Source organism: Astyanax mexicanus, chromosome 9 (assembly GCF_023375975.1).
Source record: "Astyanax mexicanus isolate ESR-SI-001 chromosome 9, AstMex3_surface, whole genome shotgun sequence".
NCBI lineage: Eukaryota > Metazoa > Chordata > Actinopteri > Characiformes > Acestrorhamphidae > Astyanax > Astyanax mexicanus.
The window spans coordinates 21,358,544-21,375,333 of NC_064416.1; the positions used below are offsets into that span (position 1 = coordinate 21,358,544).

General features: G+C 39.8%; 1 protein-coding gene across 3 annotated transcripts in view; it reads left to right on the forward strand.

Moving 5' to 3' along the window:
• Positions 1–2,521: 2,521 nt before the first annotated feature.
• lrriq1 (leucine-rich repeats and IQ motif containing 1) overlaps positions 2,522–16,790 on the forward strand; it is a 48,457-nt gene continuing 34,188 nt past the window's right edge. The window contains exons 1-12 of one of the 3 annotated variants that reach the window (XM_049483458.1): positions 2,522–3,093; positions 3,353–3,401; positions 9,388–9,512; positions 9,962–10,064; positions 10,139–10,239; positions 10,505–10,598; positions 11,378–11,595; positions 11,702–11,770; positions 12,656–14,113; positions 14,761–14,913; positions 15,636–15,786; positions 16,499–16,692. In XM_049483458.1, the coding sequence (XP_049339415.1) occupies positions 3,377–3,401; positions 9,388–9,512; positions 9,962–10,064; positions 10,139–10,239; positions 10,505–10,598; positions 11,378–11,595; positions 11,702–11,770; positions 12,656–14,113; positions 14,761–14,913; positions 15,636–15,786; positions 16,499–16,692 (2,691 nt within the window). In that variant the 5' untranslated portion in view covers positions 2,522–3,093; positions 3,353–3,376. Of the gene's footprint in view, positions 3,094–3,352; positions 3,447–9,387; positions 9,513–9,961; positions 10,065–10,138; positions 10,240–10,504; positions 10,599–11,377; positions 11,596–11,701; positions 11,771–12,655; positions 14,114–14,760; positions 14,914–15,635; positions 15,787–16,498; positions 16,693–16,790 lie in introns of all 3 variants that reach the window. The other 2 variants (XM_049483457.1, XM_049483456.1) reach the window with 2 other exon arrangements.

Below are 16,790 nucleotides of genomic sequence, written 5' to 3' on the forward strand. Positions count from 1 at the left end.
TTTGGCTTTGTATTGCAGAGCATTGATTATTTTATTACAAACTGACACAACATTTTAAAAACTGACACAAAGAAAGAGTTCCAAATTATTTTGTTTAAATCAAGTTAACAGCAGTGTTAGTGGACTGTGGGTTAAGGTCCCATAATACCATAAACTGTCCAGTCCACGTTTTTGTGCACAGTATGCGCTTTTACGCACAGCGCGCGTTTTTATGCGCTTTTATGCCTGGTGAGTTTTTGTCTACAGTATGCACTTTTACGCACGGCGCGTGTTTTTACGCACATTATGCGCTTTTACGCACGGCGCGCGTTTTTACGCACGGCGCGCGTTTTTACGCATGGCATGCGCTTTTACGCACAGCATGGATTTTTATGCACAGTATGGTTTTAACAGACGGCCAGAGCCTTTAGGCAATTTTAGACATTTGGTGCTTTTTAGAGTCGGTGGCAAAAAAGGGAAGTCAAAAGGCCCCTTTGAAGATGCCCAGAGGGATACTTGGAGATCCCCAAAGGGACACTTGGAGATCCCCAATAGGACCCTTGGAGATGCCCAAAAGGACAATTGGAAATGCCCAAGAGGACCCTTGGAGACACCCAAAAGGACACATAGAGATGCCCAAAAGGACACTTGGAGATGCCCAAAAGGACACTTGGAGATGCCCAAAAGGACCCTTGGAGACACCCAAAAGGACACTTGGAGATGCCCAAAAGGCACTTGGAAATGCCCAAGAGGACCCTTGGAGACGCCCAAAAGGACACTTAGAGATGCCCAAAAGGACACTTGGAGATGCCCAAAAGGCACTTGGAAATGTCCAAAGGGACACTTGGAGATGCCCAAAAATACACTTGGAGATGCCCAAAAGGACCCTTGGAAATGTCCAAAGGGACCCTTGGAGATGCCCAAAAGGACCCTTGGAGATGCCCAAAAATACACTTGGAGATGCCCAAAAGGACACTTGGAGATTCCCAAAAGGACACTTGGAGATACCCAAAAGGACACTTTGAGATACCCAAAAGGACACTTAAAGATCCCCAAAGGAACACTTGGAGATGCCTAAAAGGACACTTGGAGATGCCCAAAAGGCACTTGGAAATGTCCAAAGGGACACTTGGAGATGCCCAAAAATACACTTGGAGATGCCCAAACGGACACTTGGAGATACCCAAAAGGACACTTGGAGATGCCCAAAAGGACACTTGGAGATCCCCAAATGGACACTTGGAGATGCCTAAAAGGACACTTGGACATGCCCAAAAGGCACTTGGAAATGTCCAAAGGGACATTTGGAGATGCCCAAAAGGACACTTGGAGATCCCCAAAAGGACACTTGGAGATGCCTAAAAGGACACTTGGAAATGTCCAAAGGGACCCTTGGAGATGCCCAAAAGGACCCTTGGAGATGCCCAAAAATACACTTGGAGATGCCCAAAAGGACACTTGGAGATGCCCAAAAGGACACTTGGAGATACCCAAAAGGACACTTTGAGATGCCCAAAAGGACACTTAAAGATCCCCAAAGGAACACTTGGAGATGCCTAAAAGGACACTTGGAGATGCCCAAAAGGCACTTGGAAATGTCCAAAGGGACACTTGGAGATGCCCAAAAATACACTTGGAGATGCCCAAACGGACACTTGGAGATACCCAAAAGGACACTTGGAGATGCCCAAAAGGACACTTGGAGATCCCCAAATGGACACTTGGAGATGCCTAAAAGGACACTTGGACATGCCCAAAAGGCACTTGGAAATGTCCAAAGGGACATTTGGAGATGCCCAAAAGGACACTTGGAGATCCCCAAAAGGACACTTGGAGATGCCTAAAAGGACACTTGGAAATCTCCAAAGGGACCCTTGGAGATGCCCAAAAGGACCCTTAGAGATGCCCAAAGGACATGTGGAGATGCCTAAAAGGACACTTGGAGATGCCCTAAAGGTACTTGGAAATGCCCAAAGGGACACTTGGAGATGTCCAAAGGGACACTTGGAGATGTCCAAAAGGACACTTGAAGGTGCCTAAAAGAACTCTTGAAGATCCCCAAAGGGACACTTGAAAACATGAAACTTGAAAACACTTGAAAACATGACACTTGGAAACGTCCAAAATGACACTTGAATACACCAAAGAGAAAACCCTGTTGAATGATATTGTACAGGGTCAAGAGAAAAATATACACACAAAAGTCTTTCTTAAAGTCTTTCTGGGAGAAACACTGTTTTGAATAATTTCATTAATTTTCATACACATTAGTTCATAAACTGGAGAACCTCTTGTATTAAAACTTGATAATAATTACCTGAATAACATTTGTTGTTTGGAATAATCATCATAATTAATTTATATATTTATTCATTTTAAGTAAAGGTAAGAAACACAGTGTTTTGGTGCTTTTTTTTACACTGTTCCAACATTCTTCCAATTTTTTGTTTGGGATTGTATTAGACAAAGCGGTTTGTCCCTCGGCTCACTCTGTACCGCTGGTTTCTAAGCAACCGCAGGCAGACAGAGACGCGGAGGCTACCAGCGCCAGAGCTGGTTTATGGCGAGCCTACCCACTTCATTATGACTCTCGATATATCAGAAAATGACTGCTAACCGCTAGAGGGAGTCCGCGAGTGAGTCCAAAAAGAATGGTGGTGAATTGAGCTAAATGGATAAGTAGTCCAATTACAATATAATTTCATTACTTGCCCGTAGTAGCCACTTAATTTTTTTTAAAAATATTGAAGCATTTCACTGAAGCATAGAGAATATAGCTATGTGTTTTAATTATTCTACAGCAAACGATTTGTGGACCACAGGGACTGTAGCTACCATTACCTCTACTGTGAGCTGACTAGAGGTGGGTAACCCAGGTCCAGAGAGTAAAAATCCAGCCCAGGGTTTTATACTGAGCTGCAGCAGAGCCACCCAGGCAGTTGGTACAAAACCCTGGGTTGGATTTTTACTGGGTCTGGGTTACCCACCTCTAGAGCTGACTGATAAGTCGGTGATTAGACAGACAGACAATCAGACTGACACAGTGTGACACAGACAGATACTTTATTTATCCCAGAGGGACATTCACACATCCACAGACTTTCTGAGTCTTTGGTAAGTTGATGCTGGAGATATAACTTGTTAGATAGAGCACAGAGTTTAAAAGGCACGATATGTTTAATTATTTTTATGCCCTATGTAAAAATATAAAAAAAATAAACTTTAATATTTGCTATTGTTTTGTATTTTATTTAATTTAACATTAATAAACTTTGATTTTGATCAATTTTATGAACCCATTCATATTGGACATATTGGACTGGGGAGCGCCCTCTGGTGACTTGACAAACTCAGTGGTTCCTCTCCTGTGTAGAGACTCTGTGGCAGTTCTTCAGAGATGAGCGTGGTGAATGTTTGGATAAGTGAGTTCACCTGATCAAGTTACTGCAGATAAAACCGGTTTAAAGGTATTAATATATTATTATGGCTGTTTTAGTGCTTATATCTTTGCCTAGTATTAATTTCAAGCGTGTTGTTTCTTTTTATCGCGTCGTTTTAGACTCAGACACCTCTGAATGTGTCGTTAAGAACGTCAACTAACGCTACATTAGGAATCCCCAGCTGCTAACTAATTAGCCAACCAGCTAACCAAGCTAATGCTAGTTTATCTCACCCCTGTTAAAGACTGGCGTCTGTAGGTAACTTTATTTTTCACAGGTTTAGCTACATATCCACATAGTTAGCTTCATTTCTTAGAGGTTATCTATCTATTGTCTGTATACTATAATTATTTTAGTTTAGAGTTTATTAAGGTAGAGTTATTGTTCCAGAAATAATAGTGATAGCGCTGCAAGATATTGTGGGACATTTTCACATTGGGACATTGTGCTGTTATGCGATAAATATTGCTAAATAATATATATTGCTGAATTGTGCGATATATATTGCTAAACAAGAGACCCTTAAAATGATTTTCTTTGAGTTTCTTTGATTTTACCATATTGAAAACCTGACTTTTTGCACCAGGTGTGGCATAAAGTTATCCAAAAGCAGTGTGTAAGACTGGTGGAGGAGAACATGCCAAGATGCATAAAAACTGTAATTAAAAAACTGGGTTATTCCACCAAATATTGATTTCTGAACTCTGAACTTTATGAATACGAACTTGTTTCGTAAATAAATGCTCTAAATGACGATATGTTTATTTAGAATTTGGGAGAAATGTTTTTGTAGTTTATAGAATAAAATAACAATGTTAATTTTACCCATACATATACCTATAAATAGCAAAATCAGAGGAACAGATTCAGAAACTGAAGTGGCTCTCATATTTTGCTGTATATGCACTATTTTTATTGATTTATTTTTCAACAAAGTCGATATACTGGCTTATTTACATTAATAGGTTCTTCGTGCTAAGAAAAACAAAAAATATTAAGGTCATGTCCATTCCTTGTATAATACGTTAAGAATGTAATTATATTGGCAGGCCTATTAACTATGTCTATATAACTAGTGATATTTACTCCTTGTTTTTTTTTCTTGTGTAATAGTAAATACTTTTTTTTAGTAGTTGTAAGAAAATTGATCTTATATTCTTTCTTACAAAACCACTCACATTCCCAGGTATTTTTCTCAGGATGTTTATTTTAAGTTTCTCCATTATAACTTCACCACTTTGGTGATTGCAGTGTTCTATAGATTTACTCCTTTCCTCTGTATGTGTTTTCCCCCATTGGCACAATAGTCTATTGGTCTCTCTATATTCAAATGTACCCTTAAGCACATCTCTGTTTTTATCTTGATTATTATAACTTTCCTTAAACTTCAAATATATGTTTTCATTAAATCTGGCCTATGTTCTGTTTAGTATTGTATAACAACCATAGAGGTATTTTTATATCTAATTGAAGCACTATTTATTTAACTAGAAAAGGCAAAGTTCGTGAACGAACTTTAAGTTGGCTTGGAAAAGTACGCTAATAACGTTGAAAAGTTAAAATGGTTGCTAAGTGGTTGCTAGGTAGTTGTGATCATTACTAAAGTGGTTGGTAAGCGTTTGCTAGGCAGTTGCTAACGTTTTCCAGGTGGTTGCTTAGGTGTTGCTAAGCAGTTGCTAGGCAGTTGCTAACGTATTCCACACGGTTGCTAAGCAGTTGCTAACGTTTTCCAAGTGGTGGCTAAAGTATAGCTAACTGGTTGCTAGGCAGTTGCTATCATTTCTAAAGTGGTTGCTAAGCAGTTGCTAGGCAGTTGCTAACATATTCCACATGGTTGCTAACATTTTCCAGGTGGCTGATAAGATGTTGTTAAGTGGTTGCTAGGCAGTTGCTATAATTTCTAAAGTGGTTGCTAGGCAGTTGCTAACGTTTTCCTAGTGGTTGCTAAGGTGTTGCTAAGTGGTTGCTAGGCAGTTGCTATCATTACTAAAGTGGTTTCTAAGTGGTTGCTAGGCAGTTGCTAACGTTTTCCTAGTGGTTGCTAAGGTGTTGCTAAGTGGTTGCTAGGCAGTTGCTATCGGTTCTAAAGTGGTTGCTAAGCAGTTGCTAGGCAGTTGCTAACATATTCCACATGGTTGCTAAGTGGTTGCTAGGCAGTTGCTAACATTTTCCAGGTGGTTGCTAAGATGTTGTTAAGTGGTTGCTAGGCAGTTGCTATAATTTCTAAAGTGGTTGCTAGGCAGTTTCTAACGTTTCCCTAGTGGTTGCTAAGGTGTTGCTAAGTGGTTGCTAGGCAGTTGCTATCATTACTAATGTGGTTGCTAAGCAGTTGCTAACGTTTTCCTAGTGGTTGCTAAGGTGTTGCTAAGTGGTTGCTAGGCAGTTGCTATCATTACTAAAGTGGTTGCTACGTGGTTGCAAGGCAGTTACTAACGTTTTCCTAGTGGTTGCCAAGGTGTTGCTAAGTGGTTGCTAGGCAGTTGCTAACATTTTCCTGGTGGTTGCTAAGGTGTTGCTAAGTGGTTGCTAGGCAGTTGCTATCATTTCTAAAGTGGTTGCTAAGCAGTTGCTAGGCAGTTGCTAACGTATTCCACACTGTTGCTAAGCAGTTTCTAACGTTTTCCAAGTGGTGGCTAAAGTATAGCTAACTGGTTGCTAGGCAGTTGCTATCATTTCTAAAGTGGTTGCTAAGCAGTTGCTAGGCAGTTGCTAACATATTCCACATGGTTGCTAACATTTTCCAGGTGGCTGATAAGATGTTGTTAAGTGGTTGCTAGGCAGTTGCTATAATTTCTAAAGTGGTTGCTAGGCAGTTGCTAACGTTTTCCTAGTGGTTGCTAAGGTGTTGCTAAGTGGTTGCTAGGCAGTTGCTATCATTACTAAAGTGGTTTCTCATTGGTTGCTAGGCAGTTGCTAACGTTTTCCTAGTGGTTGCTAAGGTGTTGCTAAGTGGTTGCTAGGCAGTTGCTATCGGTTCTAAAGTGGTTGCTAAGCAGTTGCTAGGCAGTTGCTAACATATTCCACATGGTTGCTAAGTGGTTGCTAGGCAGTTGCTAACATTTTCCAGGTGGTTGCTAAGATGTTGTTAAGTGGTTGCTAGGCAGTTGCTATAATTTCTAAAGTGGTTGCTAAGCAGTTTCTAACGTTTCCCTAGTGGTTGCTAAGGTGTTGCTAAGTGGTTGCTAGGCAGTTGCTATCATTACTAATGTGGTTGCTAAGCAGTTGCTAACGTTTTCCTAGTGGTTGCTAAGGTGTTGCTAAGTGGTTGCTAGGCAGTTGCTATCATTACTAAAGTGGTTGCTAAGTGGTTGCAAGGCAGTTACTAACGTTTTCCTAGTGGTTGCCAAGGTGTTGCTAAGTGGTTGCTAGGCAGTTGCTAACATTTTCCTAGTGGTTGCTAAGGTGTTGCTAAGTGGTTGCTAGGCAGTTGCTATCATTTCTAAAGTGGTTGCTAAGTGGTTGCTAGGCAGTTGCTAACGTTTTCCAAGTGGTTGCTAAGGTGTAGCTAACTGGTTGCTAGGCAGTTGCTATAATTTCTAAAGTGGTTGCTAGGCAGTTGCTAACGTTTTCCTAGTGGTTGCTAAGGTGTTGCTAAGTGGTTGCTAGGCAGTTGCTATCATTACTAAAGTGGTTGCTAAGTGGTTGCTAGGCAGTTGCTAACGTTTTCCTAGTGGTTGCTAAGGTGTTGCTAAGTGGTTGCTAGGCAGTTGCTATCGGTTCTAAAGTGGTTGCTAAGCAGTTGCTAGGCAGTTGCTAACATATTCCACATGGTTGCTAAGTGGTTGCTAGGCAGTTGCTAACATTTTCCAGGTGGTTGCTAAGATGTTGTTAAGTGGTTGCTAGGCAGTTGCTATAATTTCTAAAGTGGTTGCTAGGCAGTTTCTAACGTTTCCCTAGTGGTTGCTAAGGTGTTGCTAAGTGGTTGCTAGGCAGTTGCTATCATTACTAAAGTGGTTGCTAAGTGGTTGCAAGGCAGTTACTAACGTTTTCCTAGTGGTTGCTAAGGTGTTGCTAAGTGGTTGCTAGGCAGTTGCTAACGTTTTCCTAGTGGTTGCTAAGTTGTTGCTAAGTGGTTGCTAGGCAGTTGCTATCATTTCTAAAGTGGTTGCTAAGTGGTTGCTAGGCAGTTGCTAACGTTTTCCAAGTGGTTGCTAAGGTGTAGCTAACTGGTTGCTAGGCAGTTGCTATCATTTCTAAAGTGGTTGCTAAGTGGTTGCTAGGCAGTTGCTAACGTTTTCCAAGTGGTTGCTAAGGTGTAGCTACTTGGTTGCTAGGCAGTTGCTATCATTTTTAAAGTAGTTGCTAGGCAGTTGCCAACACATTCCACATAGTTGCTAAGTGGTTGCTAGACAGTTTGCTATCATTTCTAAAGTGGTTGCTAAGCGGTTGCTAGGCAGTTGCTAACCTTTTCCAGGTGGTTGCTAAGGTGTAGCTAACTGGTTGCTAGGCAGTTGCTAACGTATTCCACATGGTTGCTAAGTAGTTGCTAAGTGGTTGCTAGGCAGTTGCTAACGTTTTCCAGGTGGTTGCTAAGGTGTTGCTAACTGGTTGCTAGGCAGTTGCAATCATTTCTAAAGTGGTTGCGAAATGGTTGCTAGGCAGTTGCTAACATTTTCCAGGTGGTTGCTAAGGTGTAGCTAACTGGTTGCTAGGCAGCTGCTATTATTTTTAAAGTAGTTGCTAGGCAGTTGCTAACGTATTCCACATGGTTGCTAAGTGGTTGCTAGACAGTTGCTATCATTTCTAAAGTGGTTGCTAAGGGGTTGCTAGGCAGTTGCTAACGTTTTCCGGGTGGTTGCTAAGGCAGTTGCTAAGGCAGCAGCTAACTGGTTGCTAGGCAGTTGCTATCAATTTAAGGTAGTTGCTAGGCAGTTGCCAACATATTCCACATGGTTGCTAAGTGGTTGCTAGACAGTTGCTGTCATTTCTAAAGTGGTTGCTAAGCAGTTGCTAGGCAGTTGCTAACGTTTTCCAGGTGGTTGCTAACTGGTTGCTAGGCAGTTGCTAATTTATTCCACATGGTTGCTACGTGGTTGCTAGGCAGTTTCTAATATTTTCCAGGTGGTTGCTAAGGTGTTGCAAGGCAGTTGCCATCATTTCTAAAGTGGTTGCTAAGTGGTTGCTAGGCAGTTGCTAAAGTTTTCCAGGTGGTTGCTAAGGTGGTTGCTAAGCAGTTAATAGGTGGTTGCAAAGCCCTGACTGGGGTGCCGGGGTGTCCAAACTTTTGACTGATAGCTGCTCCATACAGCAGCTCCTCCATACACTCACAGTACTGGAGGAGCAGGGGAGAGAAGGGGTTCCGTGCGCAGAGCTGCTTGTGTGCGAGATGGAACTCTGGGCCCCCCATTCATTTCTATGGGGCAACTTCGTACGACATTTGTACGAAATCCGTACGACATATCGTTTCGTAAAGCATATTTTCGGAAAGAACTCACTAAGTTCTATAGACCATCCGAATTTCGTCTTCGTATCTCAAAAATTGTGACGCTCACAGCCATTCAAAATTCTTCTAGTTCATTGTCTATGGAAAAAAGGGCGTACGTTTACGAAGTTTTTACGAAAATCGTACGATGTATCGCTCCAAAAAGCACAAGCACACCCCGCGGCTATAAGTTCTACCATCGTGTGAAGTTTCGTGGTTCTAGCTCGAAAGCTCTAGGAGGAGTAGTTGTTTATAAAACGTGGCGAGAATAATAATAATAATAATAATAATAAAAATAAGAAGATTACGAAGAACAATAAGTTGGCTTTTCCAAGCCAACTTAATTATTTCTACAGGCCACTCTATCCATCTCTTTTAACACTATCAGTGTTAATTCATTAATAAGAGTGATGCTTTAACACTGGAAACGGTGCTGTGAATTTAACTTAGCAATTCCCTCTCAGAAGATGGTTAGAGTATGCACTCCTTTGTACTGACACCAAAGGGGTAAATGCCAGCCTTTGCTCAGTGTTAATTATTATTTAGGAATGGATTCAGATGCAATAGATCGAGCTATTGAAGAGGAGCTGGAAAAGATGAGCCTGAATCTCTCTGACTCTGACTCAGACGATACTGAGCCTGAAGAGGATTTCACTGAGTGTAATGAAAAGGTGACTATTATAAGCCTTCATCTTTTGCAGAATTGAACCTTTGTCACTCTCATAGCTTTTTTGTATTTAAAGGTGCTGTATTTGATTTTAAAGAATTACTCAATGTTTGACCTAAATGGAAAAAAAACACACTTCTCCCTTTAGTGCTCCCTCAGAATCTCTGCCTCCCAAATACATTCATATTGTGGTTAGAAACCACAAAACTGCTGCTAAACAGACCAGATGTGATTATTATCTATTAAAATTGAACTTGTATACAGCACCTTTAATGCTTCTTTTCTGATATTTAAAGTATTATTTTTTTAAATACACAAAATACTTTTGTTAGGACTTTTTATAAAGACAATAGTTGAATGAGACCCATTATAATTAATTAATTTAGTTCAGATGATTCTTCTCTCCTTGTGACTGGATAGTTCACACTGTTTTTCTGCATTTTCAACAAACAGCTGCAGATTGACTTTCCTGACCCAGTGTTCACCTATTTGGAAGCTTCACGTGGCAGAATGAAAACCTTGGAACATCTGATCCTTGAAGATTTTGATGAAAAGGGTAAGGGAAATGGAGAATTGTGTTGCATAACTGTATTATTTTTCTATAATACATCATTTGTTGTTTATGTGCAGATAGTTCATGTAATGAAACGTCTCATCAAATTGATTTTGAGAATCTTCTAAATGAACATGGCTGTATTCCTAAAGAGGATCTTATGAACCTGAAGGAAAGGGTGAGTCTTATTTTGCTGTTAATGTGATCGTGAAAAACAATGACCTCATTTACTCTTGTTTATGTAATGTCACTATCATCTAGATAGCCTTATGAAAGATTTTAGCCACTTGCATTTATGCTTGGCATTCATACACACATTTAGTTGTAGAATGTGTCTTGGAAAGGTGGATGTGTTTACACTGGTGTAATATGGCTGAATACTTGAAACATTTTTGGCAAGAGTTATTTAGAAGAACAGCTTGTATGTATGTGTATTTTCTCAGATCCTTTCCGAGATTGAGGAGCATGTGACAGATCCAGGTGACTCTAATGGGTGTTCCTTGGAAAATATGAAGCCTACAGCGCATGTGAATAATGGTTCGTTTTATAATTGAATTCAGATTTTTACATGGCAATCTGTTCTGACTTGTTGTAAAGTATGCTACTGATGCAGTTGAAGAAAGTAGTGTTTTGCGCATAAATATAAGTAAATGTATTTTCATTGCTTAATAACATTGATCATAGAAACAAATCATTCACAACATCCTGGATAAACCGTTTACCTGGATAAATGTTCAGTATTTTAATTATTAGTTTTGCTAGACAAAAATCAGAAATTAAAATGTTGTTTATGGGTTTTCTGATGGTGCTTCAGTTCTACCATAAACCTTTATTTACACTCAGTTTCATGGATGTGTTCCACATATTAATAAATATATATATTTAAAATTAGGATATTTAGGAGATTGTACTTTTAAATTTTAAGTAAGACATATACTCTGATATATATTATATGTTCAGTGTCTAGCTCATATAGTAGTTGGTTACTGGAACATCTAGAGGTCATCCCTGTGAAAGATTCTGCTGGCTTTACCACAGAAGTCTCGATGCAAGTTAATATTTTTAAATAAGGGATGTTATGACCACTTTATTTTGCCCCCATTCTGATTCGAACCTCTTAGTGCTGAATGTCAGCCATCCAATTTCCATTTCCATCCGAAAAAAAACATTGTTGGGACAATATTCAAACAAAAATATTTGTGTAGTTTGAATGGCAGGCCTAATAGGCAAATTAATAAGGTTATGTTCAGATATTGTATGATGATTAAATCATGTAATTAATAATGTAATGACTGACCTATTTGTTTTGATTTCAGAAACAAAATGTGATGCATACAAGGAGACTGAAAAGCAGTTCATTTTTGAATGGAGAGCGATGGAAGAGAGGCTGAGGAAAGAGGAAGATCTGAGATTAGCAGAGCAGGAGGCTGAGAGGGAGCACCATCTGCACTCACTGAAAGAGGAAGAGGAGAAGAAGAAGCACAGATTTGAGGAGTTTGAGGAGGTTCTGAGGACGATGAGCAGAATGGGCTCAGTAAGTTTATCTATAAACCAGCCTTACCTACAGATGTTTTGGACCAACACATAATGGTGACAGAAAAATCACAAAATCTGTAAATGTTTTTGCACTTTGTTCACAGTGTGAACAATGTGAAGAAGATGGAGATGATTACTTAGAACAACTTCAACTTGAAGAGGTCAAACAGAAGGTTAGTTTTTTTAATATTATTTTGGAACAGATTTTAATATAGGTTGTTTTTTCAGATAATACTAAACTTGGTTGGAAAGTAAAACTATTTACAGTAAATACACAAAATCTCCTCTTTACTGCAACATTTAATTGTGGGACTATGCTGAAAGCAGGGCTGGGAAGTTAACTATCAATATGTGTCATGCTAAACATAGTTTTTACTGAGGCTAATATGATTTTTCCAATATTTTAGGAAACATCATTTACATTATTCGTCACTGACTGTCATTCTTTACAGGGCATTTTAAATGAAATAGCAAATATTTTATATTGTTCATATTGATAGCAAAATTCTATGGTATCAAACTAAATGAAATAACTATATTGTGATATTCCTTTTGGCCATATCTTCTCATTTTAGCTGAAAGATTGCAGTGCCGCTTCAAGCTCTCCTGTTCATCTCTATAACCAGCTATTAATTTTTGTCGTGAAGCAGAGAGATGACGGGCTATGGACAGAAGGAAAACATGGTTGTGGGGCATCTGCTCCCTTATTCGTCGCATAAAATTTTGCTGTAAAGATTTTGCTTTAATTTTATCTCGCTAGGTTACCTTTATCTTAAGCACTTCATCTTTTGCTCTCCAGATTTAGCTTTCATTTAGATTTAGATTTAGATTTCAGCCTTTAACCTCTGTAGCCTTTAAGTTTTGTTGGAATGTGGGATTTTTTTTTCATGGTTCACTTTTTATTAATTTGTTGTGTTAAATTGTGGGCCCTGAGGTGTCAGACAAACTTAATCAAGAGCAAAACTCAGATTTATATACATAAAAGGCATATGATTGCATATTTTTGAGTGAATGGCTTATTATGTTTGTGTGTGTGTGTGAATCATCTGGTGGCTCAGGAACTGATCAAGCAATTAGAGGAGCAGCTAGAGGAGGAGAAGTCTGAATTTGAGAAGACACAGCAGGAGGAAAGGAGAAGAAAAGAGAAGCGAAGTTGTGGGGCAGCAACCAAACTCCAGGCAGCTTTCAGAGGTGCTCTAGTGCGTCAATGGAGCAAAAAAGAGCTGTCCAAGAGAAGAGAAGAAGCGAGGAGGAGACAGGAGCAGGAAAAAGAAAGAGAACTGAGGAGAGAGAAAGAGGAAAGGATTAAGAAGGACTTGGAGGAGAAGAGAAGGAGAGCAGTGGAGGAGGAGATGCGTCAGAAGGAAGAACAGGAGAAGCGAAGAGTTGAGTATGAGAGAGCCAAGGAACAAGAGCGCCATCGTCTGAAGAGAGAGCGCAAGCTAGAGGAACAGAACAGACGAGAGGAAGAAGAAAAGAAGATAGAGGAGGAAAGAAAACTAAAGGAAGAGGAAGAGAGGAGGAAAAGAATAGATGAGCAGAGGGAAGAGGAGGAAAAGAGAGCTGATGAGAAGGAGAGGGAAAAAAAGGAGGATGAGGAAAGAAGAAAAAAAAGTCATGAGGAGAAAATAGAAGAGGATAAAAGAAGGGCTGAAAAGAAGGTGAGGAAGAGAAAGAAACATGAGGATAGAAAGAAAAGAATGGATGAGGAATGGAAAGAAGAGGAAAAGAGGAGAGTTGATGAGAAGGTATGGAGTAGAAAGGAGGAAGAGAAGAAGAAAAATACAGAAGAAAGCATGCAGGTGCAGAAAGAAAGGAAAACAATAAATGAAGATGGCAGCAAAAGCAATGAGATGGAGATTAAGATGAAGATGAAAGATGAAAGTAGAAAGGTGGAAGAGAGCACAGGGGAGGAAATTAGGAACGTGGACAAGGAGGAAAGAAAAGAAGAGGAGGATATGAGAAGAAAAATCCATGAGCCAGAGAATAAGAATAAAAAACAACTTGAAATCAAGCTCTTACAGGAAGGAAAGCAAATAAAACTAGACAAAAAGAAGAGCAATGAAGGAGAGGAGGAGACAAAGATTAAAGAAGAAGGAGAGAAAGCTGGAAGGATAGTTTTAACCCATCCCATCAGTTCACCAGTCACCACTGCCCCCAGCCACACTAGCACTTTCCCAGCAGCAACTTATTTGGATGGAGCAAGGCTCCAGTATCAAATTGATGCTAAAACATATAAACCAGACACTAAAGGACACCTTCGGGACCCTGCAGATTCAATGGAGAAGTGTCCCCAAGACTCAAGCTCCACATGCCTGCCTGAGAGAACAGAGCTAAAGCGGCTGGCCTGGATGATGAACTGTGTTCCCTGGTCAAAGCTCTCCATGCAGAATAAGAGGAAAAGGGTCACAGCCTCAACCAAGAAGAGGGAGGCTAGAAGAGCCTCAATGCCCAATCTTCCACCTTTACCTGTGGACACTATCCTCAGGTCTGGGTCCTGGAGCACTTTAAAACAGGTAGCATTAAAAAGTCTTAATCAGCATCCTTAGTTATGAGTGACCATTGTTCATTTGTATCATATTCACTAAGAACTAAGCTAGTGCTTTTATTTAATGTATGTCATAAAAATATACTGTGTATGTGTAAATTGACACCACTTAAACAATGAAGGCCCCAAAAAGGGTGCAGAGCATAAGGTAAAAACTTTGAAGGGAGCACCTTTAATCCAGAGAACACAGTTTCACTGCTCCACAGCGTAAAGCTGGTGGGCTTTATTACCCTCGTAACCCACATCCAGCATAAGGCACCAATAGGTTCATGTTTATCTGCACAAAGAAGCCCTGTTCTATTTACAATACTTTCCTCTCAAAGTGAATAGACATGTTGTGTGTGTGTAGATTTATATATCTGTGTCAGCAATTGGTGCAACTTAAAGTAGTTGAGTATAAATCACAATCACATTAGAATAGGTGCTCACAAATATTTGGATGTGTGGTGTATGTAGAGGTTATTTAAACTGCAAAAACTTCTTCATATTTGTTTATAATAATTTACAGTGTCAAGTCTAAATTAGGTCTTCTGTACATTGTTTAAATAACACTTTACAAATTATTAATTACTTTACTAATTTCTGAATGTGCTCCATAATGAATACCATCATCAGGTGACCACAGTAACTCTGGAAGACTTACCTGGCTGCAGTCTCTCACCCCTGACTGAGTGTGCCAGTCTGCAGTCTCTAACGCTCAGGAAATGTGGACTTAAAGCACTTGAAGCACTTAACCATTGCAGTGGACTTAAGCACATTGATGTACAGGTTGGTTCCTGTTTTTTCATTGGATGCTTTATTAGGGTTGCATGATATTGGGATAAAAATCTCTTGCTTTATTTGCTTTATACACCCATTTTCAAAAAAAAAAAATGTTGCACCTAGAAGGAATCAACTGTCAGAAAAAGAAACTCATAGTCTTGCCAGACTGTGACTCTAATTAGCAGCAGGTAACTTTCAGTGATAAATCCTGCTTTTGTATTGGTGCAGAAGACCAAAGAATACTTGTGTGGAGGCATCATGGTTAGAGCCAAGTTGAATGTTTTCATAAGTTGCATCATCCTTAAATCCAGGTGTTGTGGTGCATTTTTTTTTTTTTTTGCATCACGCAAGACAATATTTGACTTTCATTTCAGACATAAAGAGAGCCCAGTGTTACATTAAGAAGGTTCTTGAACCAGTGGCTCTACCTATTTCCAGCATATACACACTATTTCAAGCATTATTCCAACAGTACAGTGCTTAACCACCTTCTTCTTCTTCTTCTCAAAACAAGACAAGGTACGCGTTGATCATGACAACAGTGTTTCTATTATGCAGCAAACAATTTGTTCTTATTCTTATTTGTTTGATGTATTTTGACAGTTAACACCTGACATTGCTCACCTTGCCATGTGATTACAACTTTTTAAGTACTTCTGCTCAACTATCTACTAATGGCAGACATTTTCTTCTTTTGTGTTTCGTTCTTTGTCTTTTTTTATATGAAGGAAAACAGTATCACGTATGTTAACCTTGGGAGTCTAGACAGACTGGAGGTCCTTCTGTTGGGTAAAAACCAGCTCACAAGCATCCACGGCCTGGATGGTGCTGTTAACTTGACTGTGCTTCAGCTCTCCTACAATATAATCTCCAGAATCAGTGAGTGGTGTACTATGACTAACTTTTCAAGTAAGTCGCAGACTCAAGGGGTCGGTAAGGAGGGGTCGGCAAAAAGAGGGGTCGGCAAAAAGAGACAAAGTAGGTGGCCTTAATTTGTTTGCTTATGCCCTTTAAACAGCATAAGTCTGGTCATATACAGTAAATACAGCATGTTTTCCATGTTTCCACAGACTAATAAGAGGTTTTAGACACATCAGTTCACCACAGAGAATGTCTACTCCTAGAAATAAGGCTCTAATCAGGTGGATCAGAAATACTTGGCAGACCGTATTTGAAATTTATTCTGTAGGAAAGTTTATCTCCAGTTGCAGGTTCTGATGACTGAAACTTGATGATTGTGTTTTTCGTTCTGCTCACTAGAGGGCAGTATTGTCTAGTCATGGCAGGTCTCTTTGTGCCTGCTCTCTGATGGACTTACAATAGGTATTGTAATAAGAGCCTCATATTGAGCATTTACCTCAAACGTGTTTTGTATTGAACAGCCATGAATAAATATTTCATAAAGAAGAGGTCAAATGCCCTTAAAGAGTATTCACTCTCAGTGGTTTTTATGAAACCCCCCCTTAGCCGAGTCTTGGGATTAGGTTTTCCTTCGGCTGATATTAGATTTCTTCTTGCTATCCTTTTATGATGCTCACACATTTTCACTTCATTTCTGCATCTTAATATGATTGATGTCCTTTTCTGTCAGGTGGTTTGGGATCTCTGAAAAGGCTTCAGCGACTGTCAGTTGATCATAACCAGTTGATCAGCACGAGAGGCTTGAGTGATGTGTTCACACTGCTGCATCTAGATTGTTCATATAACCATCTGACCCATGTGGAAGGCCTAGAGCACTGTGCGCTCCTCAACACACTGGACCTGAGAGGAAACAGTCTGTCTGAGGTAAACCATAAACAACCTTCTTGCTGAGGTAATCCATACCATAACAATGAGACAATGAGGCAAGGCATACCCAAACAATACAACCGCATATACCGCAA